The sequence below is a fragment of the Taudactylus pleione genome, unplaced genomic scaffold (genome assembly GCF_031769625.1).
Source record: "Taudactylus pleione unplaced genomic scaffold, aTauple2 ptg000006l, whole genome shotgun sequence".
Taxonomy (NCBI): Eukaryota; Metazoa; Chordata; class Amphibia; order Anura; family Myobatrachidae; genus Taudactylus; species Taudactylus pleione.
This window is the reverse complement of record NW_028284409.1, coordinates 14,722,937-14,740,997: the sequence shown is the minus strand read 5'-3', so window position 1 is coordinate 14,740,997 and position 18,061 is coordinate 14,722,937. Positions and strand designations below refer to the sequence as shown.

Here is an 18,061-nt window from a genome sequence, read left to right as displayed (position 1 = left end):
AGACCTTCCTGTGAGTCACTAAGCAGTTTTTGGACAATGAGAACAATGGGACTCCTGTGTTAAGCTGGGTAGACACTGTCAGGATACATCCTGTCTGGATCCATCTGAATCTGTATTTCTCTGTAGGCATAGGAACTGGGACCGCTGGGCTATAGATGAAGCTGTAGTGAGAATAGCTAAGTACTTTAATGATTCTACTTGCTGGAGTAGACTCTAGGGAAATAGGCAGGTTAGATAACAAGGCTACAACTGGAGGCCGGAGTAGAACCGGTTATGCTTGAGACCTGACTGGGGGCCCCATTTACAAATGAAAAATAACCCCTTTAGCGCTCGCTAAAGGGGTTATGCCACGTTTCTGTATTTAGTAAACAGCTGTAATCTTAGATTACCGCTGTTTTTACAGCATCGCTCTTGCCATCTTTTAGATGGCGAGAGTGATGCAGGCCCCATTGCTGGCAATGGAGACCCGGCGGTGCCTTTCCGGCTTCAGCGAAGCCTTCCAGGCACTGCCAGGTCTCCGTGTCATGCACATGCGCAGACGGACCGTCGTGCATGCGCATAACAATGGAGCCCCGTCGCTGGCAGCATTAGGCTGCCAGCCACCCAGCGGAGGACCTCGCTGAGGGCTTCGACTTCGCGGGACCTCGCCGGAGGGCTAAGTATTACTGTATACCAGTGGAATTTTCGTTTGTATCACAGTGATACTAAACGAAAATTCCCGCTGGTATTTCGTTTAGTTTGTAAATGGGGCCCTGGAACTGGTGATTTTTGAGACAGGGCTGAAACTGGTGATGCTGGATGCCAGGATGGGACTGGTGATGCTGGATGCCAGGATGGGACTGGCGATGCTGGATGCCAGGTTGGAACCGGCGATGCTGGATGCCAGGATGGGACTAGGAAATTAGGAGATGCTCACAGGTGGAAGCAGGGATATAACAAGAGTGTAGAATTCAGGGGCAGATTCCAGCAGGCTCCAATCAGTGAAGTGCAGCTGGAAGCCATTCTGAGCGTGAGACACAGGAATAACAGGAGAAAAACGTAGCTTGAAACACAGGCTTAGCTGAAAAGATGCACAGGAATCACATGAATAATCTGTAGCTGGGAAAGGTCAGCAGCGCTGATACTTGCAGAGAGGAAACCCAGCAATACTGAGACACTGTAATCACACTAGGAATTTCAGACTTACTGCTAAACAGAAGCCAAAAATTCAGTAATGTGACTTGTTTCTCTGGCAGTGAGCTGGTGAACATGAAGAGTTTACATTGGTGTTACAGATCACAGATTGGCTGCCAGTGTCAGCTGAGGATAGGGAGCACTCTGACTGGAAGGAATACGGTCAACTGACAAGATCCAAAATGGCGACATCCATGCATCAGTTCTGTAATACAAGTACAACTAGAAAACCTGACCTGCAGGACAGGTAACTGATTAAACAAGTTTGAAAATACAGTTTATGACACACACTATACGATGTATCTGTCGAAGCTGGATAATTGGCTGAGACAAGATCAGCTTAAATAAGATCGAAACGACGCCATCTTGCGAATGGCCGCAAGACACCATTTTGTAAATGAGATCGGCAAGACGCCATTTTGCGAATGGCCGCTCAGCGCCATTTTAGCCAAACTCACACTTAAGTACATATGGCGATGCTATTATTAGCATTAGGTGATCGCATCTTTTACCATACCTCATACACACATTAATACACACAGTTGCGCTGTTAATATGTGGCACATTAGCGAATGCATAAGGCCCTGTATGAAAACGCTGTTCATTAGCTTAGTGCGCACGCATCTGCCCGAAGTTAACTAGCGTCTTTTCCCAGATCCCTAATACTTACATAATGCACACTCACACAAAAGGTTCCATAGCTGTAAAGTATAAGATCCAAGTTTTATTCATTTATTACAAATGCTGTGAAATAAAGACTATTTTGGTATCTAAGGTTTAATACATGATAAGTAAGCTGTGTTTGGTATTATACTGATCTGCACTTTATCCACAGCTTTCCGGTATCATCGGTGTGAAGATCGCAACATGCATTCTCAACTTATGGACCGTAGAGACTTAAAGCACCAAAATGTACATTGTAAAACCAACAGCCTAGATTTTCATGAGGCGGGAAAACGGAGGCAACAAGCTGTTAGAGGCTGTTCTGTGTCCATTTGAATCAACCTGTTAAATGCCCTGTAACAAACGCACTGTGATAGGGAACCAATGGGATCAGCAACAAACCTCTCTATTGTGTTGATTGTTTCTGTAAGGGTATAAATGTGTGTGTTCTGACCCCAGTCTTCATGCTGATGCTGTTGATGGAGGTTTCTTGCTGATGCCGGTATCTGGTCCAGAGCGCGTGCGTATGTATAACTGTATCTTGGGTCTGTATAATTCTTTGCGCTAAATTGTACTTAGATCACAGCGTGTAACTGACTGTACTTTACTTGAATAATACTTTATGCTTTGGAAACACATGTTCAAGGTCTAAAGTCTTTATTTTACTGTGTGACTGCGTACGCAAATAGCGTCAATTTTAGAGGTTTATAGGCAAGTTTTAGAAGGTATAGGTAGGAGCGTATAGAGGTTCAAATCCAGTATCCTTATATCATATGATATATCGTTCCGACACAAATTGGAATGATATATTGTACACATCGCATATTGTGAATGCCCGATTGGTCAGTCACGGTAATTGTTCATCGCATCGTCCCATCTGCTGTTCTACACAGTGAGATAGGACAATGCAATGAATATTGCAGTGGAGTTACATGCTGCATTTAATAATATCCCCCATCGTCATACCCGGATCGTGCAGCGTGTATCATTACATCGCTTCGCTGCATCGCACCATCGTATGGTGTGTACCCAGCTTAAGAAGAGCCGCCTGTGTCCAGGGTAGCTGTCTGTGTCTGGAGAACTGCAGCCACAGTTACACATTTTAACAAAGAAGCAGGTGTGTGCACGGCAGAAGAGTGGTTGTCCAACGCATGGTTGACAATGGAGACTTATCTTGAGTATTGAGAAAGTCCCATTGTCAAAAAGACATAACAGCTCTCTGGACACAGACTGCTCTCTTTGCACAGGAGACCCGTTTTAACTCATCATCCTAATGTATGTGGCTTTTAGTTGTTAAAACACAAACATCTAACTACTTTGAAGAAAAAAGGGTTAATTAATATGACTATAGTTGTATTGGATACATATTTTTTTTGGGATAAATAAAGGCGGGTATCCACTACCCGACAGTGAAAAGACTGAACTATAACGATATCGTTATCGTTCAGTCATTCACTACACTGCAGGGTGCCCACACTGAACGATATGTCATTCAGTGCAGGCACAATCAATCATCTGCAAACATGCTGAACCTGACGATATCATCAGGTTGACCAGCATGTTTGAACGATGATAGATGTCTAAAAGATGTCTAAAAGACCAAATTTTCAAACAATGTTCAAACGATCATCGAACTATTATCAAACAATTATCAAATGATTTTAGCGTTATTGTTCAACTTTATCGTCTAGTGGATATCCCCCTTTAGACTAATCTTGTATCATGTTGTATTATGCTTTTAAACATGGCAACTACCCACTCAAACTGTTCACACTGCTTTTGATGAGGTTTTCAATATAATACTTCTCTTATTATATACTACATGGTCTCCCCTAATTGGACTGTGTTATTTAATGTTTCCATATATTTTCTAGGCACGTATACACAGCTTTGTACTTGAATAAAACATAAGATTTGGCAAAGATCAATCAGCAAACTCAGCTGACCAATAACTAGATGTACAGTATGGACTGCATAATGGGAATGTAAGTGAAAAAACATGTGTACAAAGTTTTCAGAAAATCGATGCATGAAAAAAACATACACAGTTACTTCAATTTCACTCACCTTGAACTGCCATAGAGTAGTCTGCACAGCAGCCTGATCGGATAGGATCACAGAGTTAGTTAGTGCTAATTTGGATTTTATAGCTGATCTCCATTCTCCGCTCATCCAAGGAGGTCTGGTCTCAATGAGCTCTCCTGAAAAACAGGGAAGCAAGTTCTTTCCCCAGAGAATGATGGAGGAGTATAGAAATGGATGAAGAAGGAAAATCAGAGGGGGAGGATAAGTTTTAAGAGGTAAAAAGAAGAAAGAAGGGGGATGATAGAGAAGGATGAAGGAGTGAGAGGATAGAAAAGAATGGAAAAGGAGGAGGAAAAAGTATAATGGAAGAGGGTAAATTCATCCAAAGGCTGGTGGTAACCACTATATAACTGGTTCTAAGTGAGCCCTGCTTATAGCATGAAGGGAGGATGGAAGAAGGTGGAGATGACATACAGTTGAAACAGAGAAAAGGTGGCTGGATTTAGCTACTCAAGCAGGTAAGTAGCTGTGTTGATATGTAGCTAAAATACTCTCTGTATTGTACTGCGGTCTGCATGATGCTCTCTGCATTGTATGACAGTCACACGGACGTTCTATGCATTATATGGAAGTCATTAGGATAGTTTTTCTGTACTGTACCAGTCTGTAAGATGCTCTCTGTATTGTATTGTGATCACTAGGATGCTCTCCGTATTTACGACTGTAATTAGAATGCTATTTTATGGTGTTTGATTGGATGTTTTCTGTATTGTACGATGGTCACAAGGATGCGCTTTGTATTGCAACTTTGTTACCATAATGCTCTTTGTATTTATGAGTCACTGGGATGTTCTCTGTATTGAAGGAAAGTCCCTAGAATGGTTTATATATTATATAGTGGTCACTAGGATGAGCCCAGCACTGTCTAAAATTATAGCCATGGCATTTGCTTGATGGTCATACCCACTAAGATAGAATGGTATGGAAACCCCTCTCCAGACATGTGGTACGAAAAGCCGTTTTTGGCGATAAAGTTTCGCGAGTGACGTCATTTTCGCCATGCAAAAAGGTTCCTCCATATTCAATTCTAGAGACTTTTCGCAGGTGCAGAAACTCAAGGCAACGTAATCAGCAAAAAAGTTTTGCCTATAAATAGGTGTCGAAAAAAAGTGCAGAATTGGTGTTTTGGGGTGAAAACTCTGGAAAAACCCCCTGCACCCTTAGGACAGTCCCCCAAAGGTAAACTGCACCCCAAAAAAAGTTTAAAAAATACTATAGATCACCCCCAAAAAAAGTCCAAAGTTGGTGGACAAATTTAAAAACTAGCGAAATAGACTCCAGGGGGGTCCCCAAGTATGCCCCAGGTGTTTTTAAGTTTGCAGGTGGTTGCGGCAGGTGGATTTTTTAAGTTTTTAAAACTTCCCTTTAGCAACTTTAAAATATGCTAGCTCCCATTTTCGTGTACCCCAAATTTGTCTCTGTGCACAAGACATCAGCTAAGTTGTTAGCATATCTTTGCAAGTCCATTCGTCGCGACGGGATTTGCGTGCACCTCTGAAGTTTATGACTATGTATATAAGTGATGTAAGCATAACAGTAGAAGACAAAAAAAGAAAACCATTTGCACTGTAGATGAAAGTGGATAGCTATACAGTATTTCATGAAATTGACTTGGTACTGTATAGTGATAAGCAGCTTGGTTAGGCAACATTTGTCTTATGTACTCAATGATACTGGATGTCAAAAGGTTGTGTTGCTAAGATACTATTTAGTTTGCATTACGATAACTCTGTTTAGTCACTAGACTAATTGGGAACCATGGAAATGTTATTACACAACTATCTATAATTCTATATACATTTTAGGAGACAAGTGTGAACCTTGTTTGTTTAAACTGAGTTGTTAGCTATTTAAAGGAACAATCCCAAAACAATACAGTGCAAAAACAATTTTGCTTCTAAAAGGTTTTTTTGTTAACAGTATACAGGGCCAGCGCAACTATTGTCTAGGGTGCCAATGACTAGGGGGTTCCACAAACAGTAAGGGGGAATTCAAATGTTTTCTGCCGCACCTATTCTTAATGCACACCCAAGGGAGCACTTTAATTGATTCTCCGATCAGGTGCAATTACCGCGGGTGCCCATATTTCTGCTCGCACCCTTTGCAAGGCTAAACCAGGAGCTTTTAGGCGCAACAAGAGCAACAATTAATGGTCGACCAAAGAAACTGGATTGCTCCATCGGGCGCCCATTAATTATCAATAATTAACAATTTAATCTCCCCCAAATGTGCCAATGATTAGGGGTGTCACAAACACTAAATTAGTGTCATAATGTCATGTTTAGGCTGCGGCATCCCCCACGGAACGCCTGCTGGTGACATGGAGAGAAGCAGTCAGCAACTATTTACATATGAAGCTGCCAGTTGCTGCTCCTCCATGTCTGTGATGGGCTGGGAGAATGGTACTTAGCTATGATGTCACAGCCAAGAGCCACACTACTAGGTATATAAGAACTCAATGATCATCTGATCATCTGTAACTTAATTCTATAAGGCATCATTTCATTATTATAATGCAATATATAATTCAATGTTGTCCTGTCCCTTTAGATTCAGATCTATATTTGGTTTTAATTGTTCTCTTTAAATTGTACACTCCAGCAATCGAAGAGTTAAAAAGTCATTCCCCTATAATTAGGGGTGAGCGGGTTCGGATTTCTGAAATCCGAACCCCCCCGATCCGAGGCCGATCCGATTCAGGCTCGACTTTTCCTGCCTGACTCGGATCTGAAATCGAGGCAAAACGTCATCATCCCGCCTTCCGGGTCTCGCGGGTTTTGGATCCTATATAAGGTACCCGCATCGGCGCCATTTTCTCATTCGGCTGTGGACAGTGAAGAGGGAGGGTGGGAGTTAGGGCTGGCTGGGCTGTGTAGTGTAGTGTAGTGCAGAGTAGTGTTGTGCTGTGCTGCGCTGTGCTGCTGTTGTCCATAGGGGCTGTGTCCACTACTTCAAAGTCCATAGGGGCTGGCTGTGTTGTGCTGTGCTGCTGTTGTCAATAGGGGCTGTGTCCACTACTTCAAAGTCCATAGGGGCTGGCTGGACTGTGTTGTGCAGTCAGTTGTCCATAGGGGCTGTGTCCACTCCAAAGTCCTGTGCAGTGTCCCAGTCCTAAAGGGGTGCTGTAGTGTTGTCCAGGGGGTGCTCTGTCCGTCAGGGGTGCTCCCCCTAAGTACTAAATTTTTTTAATTTTTTCTGTGTTTGTGAATTGTGTGTGCTGTAGCCGCACGTGCATCAACAAAGTAGTGCCAAGCGTGCGCCTGTGTCATAAGTAAAGGGCCGGCTGGCTTGACCGTTAAAGGGTGCTGTAAACCCCAAAGTACACTCCAAACCAAATAAAAAAACATATTCTGTGTTTGTGAATTGTGTGCGCAGTAACCGCACGTGCATCAACAAAGTAGTGCCAAGCGTGCGCCTGTGTCATAAGTAAAGGGCCGGCTGGCTTGACCGTTAAAGGGTGCTGTAACCCCCAAAGTACACTCCAAACCAAATAAAAAAATATTTTCTGTGTTTGTGAATTGTGTGCGCAGTAGCGGCACGTGCATCAACAAAGTAGTGCCAAGCGTGCGCCTGTGTCATAAGTAAAGGGCCGGCTGGCTTGACCGTTAAAGGGTGCTGTAACCCCCAAAGTACACTCCAAACCAAATAAAAAAATATTTTCTGTGTTTGTGAATTGCGTGCGCCTGTGTCATAAGTAAAGGGCCGGCTGGCTTGACCGTTAAAGGGTGCTGTAACCCCCAAAGTACACTCCAAACCAAATAAAAAAATATTTTCTGTGTTTGTGAATTGTGTGCGCAGTAGCCACACGTGCATCAACAAAGTAGTGCCAAGCGTGCGCCTGTGTCATAAGTAAAGGGCCGGCTGGCTTGACTGTTAAAGGGTGCTGTAACCCCCAAAGTATACTCCAAACCAAATAAAAAAATATTTTCTGTGTTTGTGAATTGTGTGCGCAGTAGCCGCCCATGCATCAACAAAGTAGTGCCAAGCATGCGCCTGTGTCATAAGTAAAGGGCCGGCTGGCTTGACCGTTAAAGGGTGCTGTAACCCCCAAAGTACACTCCAAACCAAATAAAAAAATATTTTCTGTGTTTGTGAATTGTGTGCACTGTGGCTGCACGTGCATCAACAAAGGAGCAGCGCCAAGCGTGCGCCTGTGTCCCATAAGTAAAGAGCCGGCTGGCTCATTTCTTAAAGGGTGGTGTAACCCACAAAGTGCACTACTCTCCAGCAAAAATAAAAAAATATTTTCTGTGCTTGTGTGCGCCTTAGCCGCACGTATATATCAATATAACATAAATGGAGGACCAAACTTTCTCCGATAAAAATAAAATAGGGAAAGATCAAGAACCACTTCCTCCTAGTGCTGTTGCTGCTGCTGGGAGTTGTTCATCATCCCAGAGAGGAAGTAGGAACACCACTACTTTTACTAAACAATTGACCCTCCAACAGTCCCTAGCGATGAGGATGAAGTACGACAGCAGTCATCCTGAAGCAAAATGTATAACTGAGGCCTTGACTGCTATGTTGGTGTTAGACGTGCGTCCGGTATCCGCCATTAGTGCAGTGGGATTTAGACAATTGATGGAGGTAGTGTGTCCCCGGTTCCAAATCCCGTCTAGATTCCACCTGCATCCTCAAAGCAGCAGCGACAAGCATGCGTCTGTCTGTTAAAGGGTGGTGTAACCCTCAAAGTGCGCTCCACAAACAATAAAAAAATTCTTATTTTTTTTTCTCTTTGTGAAATGTGTGGGCTGTAGCCGCACCTGCATCCTTAAAGCAGCAGCGACAAGCGTGCGTCTGTCTGTTAAAGGGTGGTGTAACCCTCAAAGTGCGCTCCACAAACAATAAAAAAATTCTTCTTTTTTTTTCTCTTTGTGAAATGTGTGGGCTGTAGCCGCACCTGCATCCTTAAAGCAGCAGCGACAAGCGTGCGTCTGTCTGTTAAAGGGTGGTGTAACCCTCAAACTGCGCTCCACAAACAATAAAAAAATTCTTATTTTTTTTTCTCTTTGTGAAATGTGTGGGCTGTAGCCGCACCTGCATCCTTAAAGCAGCAGCGACAAGCGTGCGTCTGTCTGTTAAAGGGTGGTGTAACCCTCAAAGTGCGCTCCACAAACAATAAAAAAATTCTTATTTTTTTTTCTCTTTGTGAAATGTGTGGGCTGTAGCCGCACCTGCATCCTTAAAGCAGCAGCGACAAGCGTGCGTCTGTCTGTTAAAGGGTGGTGACACCCTCAAAGTGTGCTCCACAAACAATAAAAATATTCTTCTTTTTTTTTCTGTCTTTGTGAAATGTGTGGGCTGTAGCCGCATCTGCATCCTTAAAGCAGCAGCGACAAGCGTGCGTCTGTCTGTTAAAGGGTGGTGTAACCCTCAAAGTGCGCTCCACAAACAATAAAAAAATTCTTCTTTTTTTTTCTGTCTTTGTGAAATGTGTGGGCTGTAGCCGCACCTGCATCCTTAAAGTAGCAGCGACAAGCGTGCGTCTGTCTGTTAAAGGATTACATCGGTGACAGCATCCAAGTAGGCATGTCAGACAGTCCGTACCTGTACTTGCAGGAAAAAGAAGCAATTTGGAGGTCCCTGTACAAACTGGCTCTATTTTACCTGAGTTGCCCCCCCTCCAGTGTGTACTCCGAAAGAGTGTTTAGTGCAGCCGGGAACCTTGTCAGCAAAAGGCGTAGGAGGTTGCTTCCACAAAATGTGGAGAAGATGATGTTCATAAAATGAATTATCAACTCTTCCAGGGAGACCAACCTCCAGAACGTACAGAGGGACCTGTGGTGGTGGATTCCAGCGGGGACGAATTAATACTCTGTGAGGATGAGGATGTACACAACACTGAAGAGGGTGAGGAATCGGTGGATGAGGAGGATGAGGACGACATCTTGCCTCTGTAGAGCCAGTTTGTGCAGGGACACATTAATTGCCAGCTTGTTTTGTGGGGGCCGAAACGAACCAATCATTTCAGCCACAGTCGTGTGGCAGACCCTGGCGCTGAAATGTTTGGTTTGTTAAAGTGTGCATGTCCTGTTTATACAACATAAGGGTGGGTGGGAGGGCCCAAGGACAATTCCATCTTGCACCTCTTTTTTTTCTTTGCATTATGTACAGTTTGGGGCCTAGTTTTTCAAACTGCCATCCTGTCTGCCACTGCAGTGTCACTCCTAGATGGGCCACGTGTTTGTGCCGCCCACTCGTATCTCTTAGCATAGTCATCCAGCTACCTCGGTGCAACCTTTTGGATATAAAAACACTATTGTGAGGTGTGAGGTGTTCAGAATAGACTGGAAATGAGTGGAAATTAAGGTTATTGAGGTTAATAATAGCATAGGAGCAGAAATACCCACAAATGCTATGATTTTAGCTGTTTTTATGCTTTTTTTAAAAAAAAATACAGATCCAAAACACAAAACCCAGAACCCAAAACACGGAAGGGTGGTTTTGGCAAAACCAATCCAGATCCAAAACACGAAGAAAGATCCAGATCCAAAACCAAAACACAAAACACGAAAAGTGGCCGGTGCACACTCCTACCTATAATGCACTACTGAGGCTTACTTTAGTCTATAGTTAAACTTTAAACTACTTCTACTACAGGTGACAAGCATCTAATAAAATAACAACATGCATAAAGTCCAATCAAATAACTTTATATGTATACTGTACATGCAATGTTTATGCACTTTGATCTAGACAGACTAGTACTCACTCTTATACAGTGACAGCCTTTCACGAAGCATCTTGCGCAGCCATTTTTCCTGCAGCCTTTCCTCCAGCTCCTCTTTACCTTCCTTAGGCTCGTTTAATGTGCCATATGTCTCAGCAGCTTCCCTCGGAGTCAGAAAATCTAGGCTACATGCACATGAAATATAGTGTCTCTTCCAGGCTCCGTACTCATTGTCTGGCGGAGTGTATGGCAAAAACCAGCCAAACTTGGTGCACTTCGGCATCCAAAGACAATCCTGTGTAAGGGAACATTCAGGAAATACATTTACATTATCTTTTAGTGACAAATAAAAGTAACCAATAGCTGACTGGATAGGTTTAATTTAAGTAAGACACGAAATTATTGTCAGTGTCACACAACTATGGTATATTAAATAGAAGATTATTATGTTTAGTTCCTATGGACCACAGTATGATGTTCTTTTTGGTAATAGGGAGCTCAGGACCAAATTCAGAAATGTACGTATTTTTGACATAAATTTACAATGATTGATCTGCTCATGAGCCGCACTGCGCATGTGCAGATCTGTTTGTGTGATGTCTGTCGCAGTGACCCAAAGCCGCAGCATGATAGACGTGCTCCTGGCATTTGGGGGTGGTGACCAGGGACGTGCAGTCAGAGTAGGCAGAGCCTCCCTTTTGATACTCCTGAGATTTGATATAAAGTATAAACATGATTACAATAAACAAAGAATATTTATAAGTTATAAATATCTTCTTTGTATTATTCTAATCATTTTTATAGTTAACACTCGCCAGCTGTGTGCAGCTCCCAGGAATTGCAGGGAGACGAGAGATGAGGCAGCAACAGCTCAACCTCGCTTCTGTATAGTCAGACACTGATGCAGAGCTGGGGGCGGGGCCACACCATGGGCAGTAAGCTGCACAGAAAGAGAGCTAATAGATGCATGCCTCTGTGTATGGGGGGCGTGCCTTGAGCACTGAAGGACACCTTGGATGTGTGATGTGACCAGGAAGTGCACTGCAGCATTTAGAGATTGGAGCTCAGTAAGCAGCAGCAAAAGAAGACACAGTGATGCAGGTAAGAGAATCAATGGACACTGAAGCTGAGGGGAGTGTTAAAGTGAGTAAGGGATGAGACAGGCTCCCAGCACTCAGACCCATCTCCATGTATGCCTCCCTAGCCATTGACCTCACCGCACATCACTGGTGGTAACGGAAAGCATTCCAGAAAACAGGGTCATGTCTGACCCATTTTCTGGGTGTGCCAAAGCCAGTGGCTGCGTCCTTGGCAGCTTGATTTTGCTGGACATCCTAAGTAACCTGAGAGTTACTTAGATGTCCGAAGTTCATGCAGTTGATCCGATACTGCGTCTTGCAACAGCGGGTCAGAGAGGCCGGCAATGGGCGTCTTGTCACTTAAGGCGCCTCATGCCAATTTGGCATATTCTACCACAGCGGCTGTGCTATAGGGTAGATATCTGAATCAGGCCCTCAGTTTCTCAGCATCTATGTGACAGCTACTTAGGCAGACTAGAATGCCGCTAGAACCAGTGGTCGAAGTGGGGCGGTATACGGCGGTATGACATACCCCCACTTCCCGGCCCCACTTCATTTTAGCAGCAGAAGAGAATACACCAGCGCTGGGATCCAGTATGGCATTCCAGCACTGGAACAGTGGCGGCAATGTGTAGAGATGTGTCCCGCAGGGGACACATCTCGATCTGCGGCAGCGGAGATGCTGGCATGTAGCCAGGACAAAGCATCAGGTCCCGGGTGCATTGTAAGCAGCACACACTGGCTGCCAGCCAATCACGGGGCTTGCGGCCGCCAGCCAATCATGGGGCTCGCGGGCGCCAGCCAATCACGGGGCTCGTGGCCGCCAGCCAATGAGAAGCTGCCAAGTGGCAGCTTCTCATTGGCTCGCATTACTGCAGCAGCAAAGAAGACCAGGTGCTCTTGGCAGCTCCATTCCAGCAGCGCAGGTCAGAGGGAAGTAGAGAGAGGGGAGGATGTGAGAGAGGGAATAGAGAGAGGGTCAGACAGAGGGAAGCAGGCAAGTTAGTATTATAGGGGGTGAAGGAGAGGGAATCAGTAAGTGAAAAGGGCAGGGTGTGAGAGAGGGAAGCAGGCAGGGAGAAGTGTGTGTGTGTGGGGGGGTGAGATGTACAATCAGGGCCGGCCCTAGGCATAGGCATTTTAGGCAAATTCCTAGGGGCACCTGGAGTGCCTTGGGGCATCTCAGGCTTAGGGCCAGCGGTAGAATTTTTCTTCTTTGAGCTGGCTCGGGTGCTGATTGCTGTCTCAGCGATCCAAGCCAGCCAGAAGGAGAGGTCAGGAGGCTGCAGCAGCTGAACACAGAGCCGGAGCTCAGTCTCAGACAGGCAGGAAGTGTGTTTACTTTCACTTTCTGCCTGAGCCGAGGCTGAGCCCTGAAAAGCTGCAGAGGAAGCCATACAACACGCGCGGAGCTGCAGGACCCTGTCCCAGCCACACAGAATAAAGGTAAGAGCCGGATGAGGGGAGGCAGATACATATGGGGAGTGGGGGCTGATGACACTGCTGTGGGAGGGGAGAAAAAGACATATGGGGAGTGGGGGCTAAGGAAGCTAATGATATTGCTATGTGGGGGAGGGGGGGCAAATATATATGGGAGCGGGGGCTCAGGGAACTGATAACTCTTATGGGGGAGGGGAGGCAGAGACAAGGGGGTAAGGGAGCTCAGGGCTGATGACCCTGCTATTGAGGGAGGGTAGGAGGCAGAGACATGGTGAGTGGGGGCTCAGGGTGTTTATGACACTGTGGGGGGGGAGGGGGAGACATATTGGGAGTTAGGGCCAGGGGGCATGGGCATGGGTGGACACCCATAATCCACATTGCTAAAAAGGAACCCAGTGTGTGGACTAGTGATGGTGACGGTCACCAAGATAGAAGGAGGTAGGGGGTAACAACAAGCTGCAAACATCAGCTACCATTTTACTTATGTACTCCAACAGCCTACTTGGGTTCCCTGCAAAATTGTATGCAGCGAGTGTGGTGTGGGGGTCAGTCTTTACTATGAGTGATGGGTGCTGACTGTGTTCTGTGAGGGGTGCTGTACTGGCTGAGGGGTGATGGGTGCTATTCTGTAATCTGTGTTGTGGGCGGTGCTGTGCTGGCTGAGGGGTGATGGGTGCTGTGCTGTGGGGGGTACTGTACTGGGAGAGGGGTGTTGGGTGGGGGGTTATGGATAGATGTGCTGTGATCTGTACTGTTCTGGGTGAGGCGTGTTGTACTGGGAGAGGGTAGCTGTGCTGAGAGAGGGGTATTAGGTGAGGGGTGATGGGTGTTGTGATCTGTACTGTGCTGGGAGAGTGCTGCTATGCTGGGTGAAGGGTGCTGTGCTGTAATCTGTGCAGTGAGTGGAGCTGTGCTGGGAGAGAGGTGTTGGGTGAGGGGAGCTGTGCTGTAATCTATAATGTGAGGGGTGCTGTGAGGGGTACTGTGCTAGGTGAGGGGTGCTGTAATCTTTACTGTGAGGGGTACTGTGCTGGATGACGGGTGCTGTGATGGGTGAGGGGTGCTGTAATCTGTACTGTGAAGGGTACTGTGCTGGGTGAGGGGTGCTGTGCTGTAATCTGTGCTGTGAGGGGTTCTGTGCTAGGAGAGGGGTGCTGGGTGAGGGGTGCAGTGCAGTGAGGGCAGAGGAGTGCTGTGAGGGGAGAATGTGCCCTATAGAATGCCTTCTGAGGTGGGGGTATAAGGAAATTTCCCCTAACACCTGTCCCTTTTTTCTTTAGTTATAGCAGTGTGCTGTGAGGGGAGAACCTGGAATTATCTGCTGGGGGCACCAGCCAAAATCTTGCCTAGGGCACTGTATTGGGATAGCAAAATGGCTACTGACAGCCATTTATATTCATGGTTCTTATGTGTGTATCAGACATGAAGTGGTATCAGGCATGAAATGGTATAGGAATGTGGAAAGCAGACAGGCCATAAATCCACAAGGCGTTGTCTACTGCGATGTATGCTTGCGTTAAGTTTTAGAAAGTCCTTATCAGTAGTTAACCAATAGAGTAGTTTGAAGTAGGTTTATGCCCATATTAGTAAGAGTTAGATGGGTATGACAAGTAGGATACTATATAAGCAAAGAACAAAGAAGCTGCCAGTGGCCTGCCCTATGCCTGGACTAGACTGCAGCTGGTGGCCAGGAAATTGTTCGTTCCAGCTCTATTCTGAGAGGAGGCTCCTGGATCGTGTAACCATCTTATATTCCGAAGCTAAGTAACTATTATTCTTCCATATCTTGTTATCTGTTGTAATAAATTATATCTTTTTTCAAGATACTGGTTTGTGTGGCTTAATTAACCTTCTGTATCCAAGAACCTTATCTCGTTCCACCGGGAACATTAAAGTGGTGTCAGAAAGTGGGATACAGAGAGTTAATAGCCATAAATCTGCTTGGAATGTGTAGTTAATTGTTTTATAATTGCTGTGCAAACGTAGTGTTGTGCAAATGCAGGGTTGTGCAAACCCATGTAAAAAATCCTCTGTCTCATAAGCGAGTGAGGGAGGTGTGACCTGATCAGTCACAGAGTGTATACTGTACGTCACAGTATATCTGTATGTTGTCTGTTTACTCTCTTTGTGTTGGTGTTGTTGAAACAAACAAGAATAATGCATTTTAAGATTTTTAAGAAATATGTAAATATGTTGAAAGATGAATTAGGATTTCAGCTAGCTGATTTCCAGAAAAAGCATAATGTTGGTTTTTCACTGCCTGGTATTGATAAGAGTAAAAATAGTGATGCATAGACCAATATATGTTGAAAGAAGTGTAAAATCTGTTGAGAAGAATGCAGTGATAAGAAAGCCTGTCTCACAGACAGAGGGAGTAAGCCTGAATTCACATTGTCCCAGAAATTCCATAGGGAGGGGGAATGAATCCTCGCAAGTAATAGCTGAGATGTCAGCTAGCGCAGAAATAAGTGCTGATTTATTACATATAGAAAGTGTAGAAATTAGTGAGTTTGAGATACACAGAAAAGTGTTAGAAAGAATTTGAAACAGAAATTGTGTTTGATCAGAGGAGTTGTGTGATGGAAATGTCTGCTGATTTGACAACATGTGAACAAAATGTTGAAACCCCTAAATGCAAAGAATATGTCCAGAAATCACAGTCAAAACTGAATGCAGATGAGGTTTCTGATAACATGCCATTGGTTAGTGATACTCTTAAGGTGAATGATGGTATGTCTGACTTGTCCAGGAGTGTCCCGTTTCCTATGCAATGTGAACTGATTGAAAAAAAATATGTGTTTGCATGGCCATTGAGAGGTGTGTTGCTGAGTGAAGGGGTGGTGATGATGCCTTTTGCCTTGCCCAATGAGACAAAATGCAAGAGGCGGGGATTAGGCAGGATTGCAGTTATAGACCATACCCCTGAGACTGAAGACTCCCCCAGTGACATTACTTTTACATGGCATGATCAACATGTCATTGTTGAGTTTAAGAATGCAAAAAGTGAACAAGATGTGTTTTCTGATGAAACATCCATTGCCAATGATGTTCATGGTTTACTTGCTCATTGTGAAGGAGGGGTTGGTGCGTACACACTGACCAACCACAAGGGGCATACATGCAGTACAGACACACTGATTGTGGGAATATTTTGTGACAAAGTTGCAGATTTTGTGTTTGGTAATGAAATTCGTATCCCAGTGTATTTCCTTACAAAGCCTTACCAGCCAAAGGTTTTGAAGCAGCTGAAAGACACACAGTTGCTAATGACAATGGCAGAAATTCTCATGCTAATATAGGAGATCAAAGTGCTACTTGCTGGCCGAGTGAAATTTAAACCAATGTTTGAACTGTCCATACTGGATTTCTGTATGATCACAGCAACACAGTGGTGGGAAGATTTCCAAGACAGAGAGCATTATTGGTTCATGGACTATGGTGCTACCTGCACCCACACAGGACTGTTGTGGATTATTGCTGAACCAAAGCAGCTAACTTTACAAGCTGACAGCAGAAAGACAGAAGAAGGGGCTAGCGAACTTGTGGAATCTATGACTGTTTTTCAAGTCACTGACAAGACTAAAGACCCTGTAAGTCTTCACACTGAGAAATGGACATTTGACACAAAGTCTATATGCGCTGCTGTCCAAAGTTGGAAGATCGACGTGGGACATGCTGATACATACACCTACAGCTTCAATGGTGTGTGCACAAGTGAACTGAGCACAGAACATGATGTGCAATTCACCGCAAGACAGCACTGATGGTGCTAGGAGAACTGTTAAGCCATGACGGAGTTGACGCTGCATTCGAGCAAGTTCAAATCAAAGGGATTCCTTATATCCAAATCATGGTCAGAGACACTGCAAAAACCTGTTACATTTTCCAACAGCTGGACATGTGGCCTACCTTGCTTGCTACTGAAGGCCTCATATACTGTGAAATAACTGCACAAGTCTGGCAATTTCAATTCATCGTTTGCCACCAAGAAGATGGAGGACGAGTGCTGTACTGAACAGCTACATAAAACTGTCATTCAGGAGTGAAGTTGTCTTAAGCAGAGTGATACAAGATAAGAGACTTTCCTGAACATGTGACACAGACTGACTTGTTGATATTATGGGATGTCTGAGAGGATTCAAGCAGACAAAGACACCCATTTTACAGAAACATGGAGTATATTGGGATTTCTATGCTTCATACCATTCACAAAACTGACATCAGTATGATTGAATGAATGGATATGTTGTTTAGGAAACAGGAATGTTCACATATATATACAATAGTGGGTTTAGAGAGCAGGCTGTATACAGTACATATGTATTTTGATAACTGGAGGGTGGTAAAAGGTGGAACTTTTAAAAGTACGATACCTGGTGCATAGACACAAATACTTATGATAAGGTTGTTGTGGTGAAATGTTTAGTAGGAAGAGAATAGAGACAGGTGTAATAGATATTTGCAGCAGGATAAATAAATGCTTATTTTGTGTTGTTGTTATGGTTTATCTCACACTGTTTATTTGTTTAAGCCAACAGGTTGCTGGTTGGAGCAGGAGGTGAGATAACGTCGCTGGAGATGTGTCTAAGATGGCGATGGCCTGAGAGTGATTTCTTATACAGAAGAGAGAGTCCAGGAGGACAACAGTTACAAGCTCTGATGGCACAGCCATTACATACATCTGTTTGTATTCTGCAAAACTGAACTTGTGCCACACTCACCAATATTCTCAAGATTTAATTGAACTGAACTGAGTTTATTATTATTCACATATAAAAGGGGATTGTTGATGACTGAGTGTATGGTGGGTAGGAAGATATTTCAAATATGGGATGTAGGAGCTCAATTGGTTGATGTTGCCAGGGAATGGCGGGCTCTGTTAAACATTACACGTAATTGTAGTGATACCCCAGACATGATGCAATTAACACTTGATCCTGATAAGACCAGA

General features: G+C 44.4%; 1 protein-coding gene across 1 annotated transcript in view; it reads right to left on the bottom strand.

Annotated features, from left to right (window-relative positions):
- The window catches only part of ECT2L (epithelial cell transforming 2 like), a 116,057-nt gene that overhangs the window by 61,826 nt on the left and 36,170 nt on the right, over positions 1-18,061 (bottom strand). Inside the window, exons 5-6 of the mRNA XM_088451735.1 lie at positions 10,634-10,886; positions 3,904-4,037 (exon numbers count right to left, since the gene is read on the bottom strand). Of these exons, the coding sequence (XP_088307861.1) occupies positions 3,904-4,037; positions 10,634-10,886 (387 nt within the window). The remainder of the gene's footprint in view (positions 1-3,903; positions 4,038-10,633; positions 10,887-18,061) is intronic.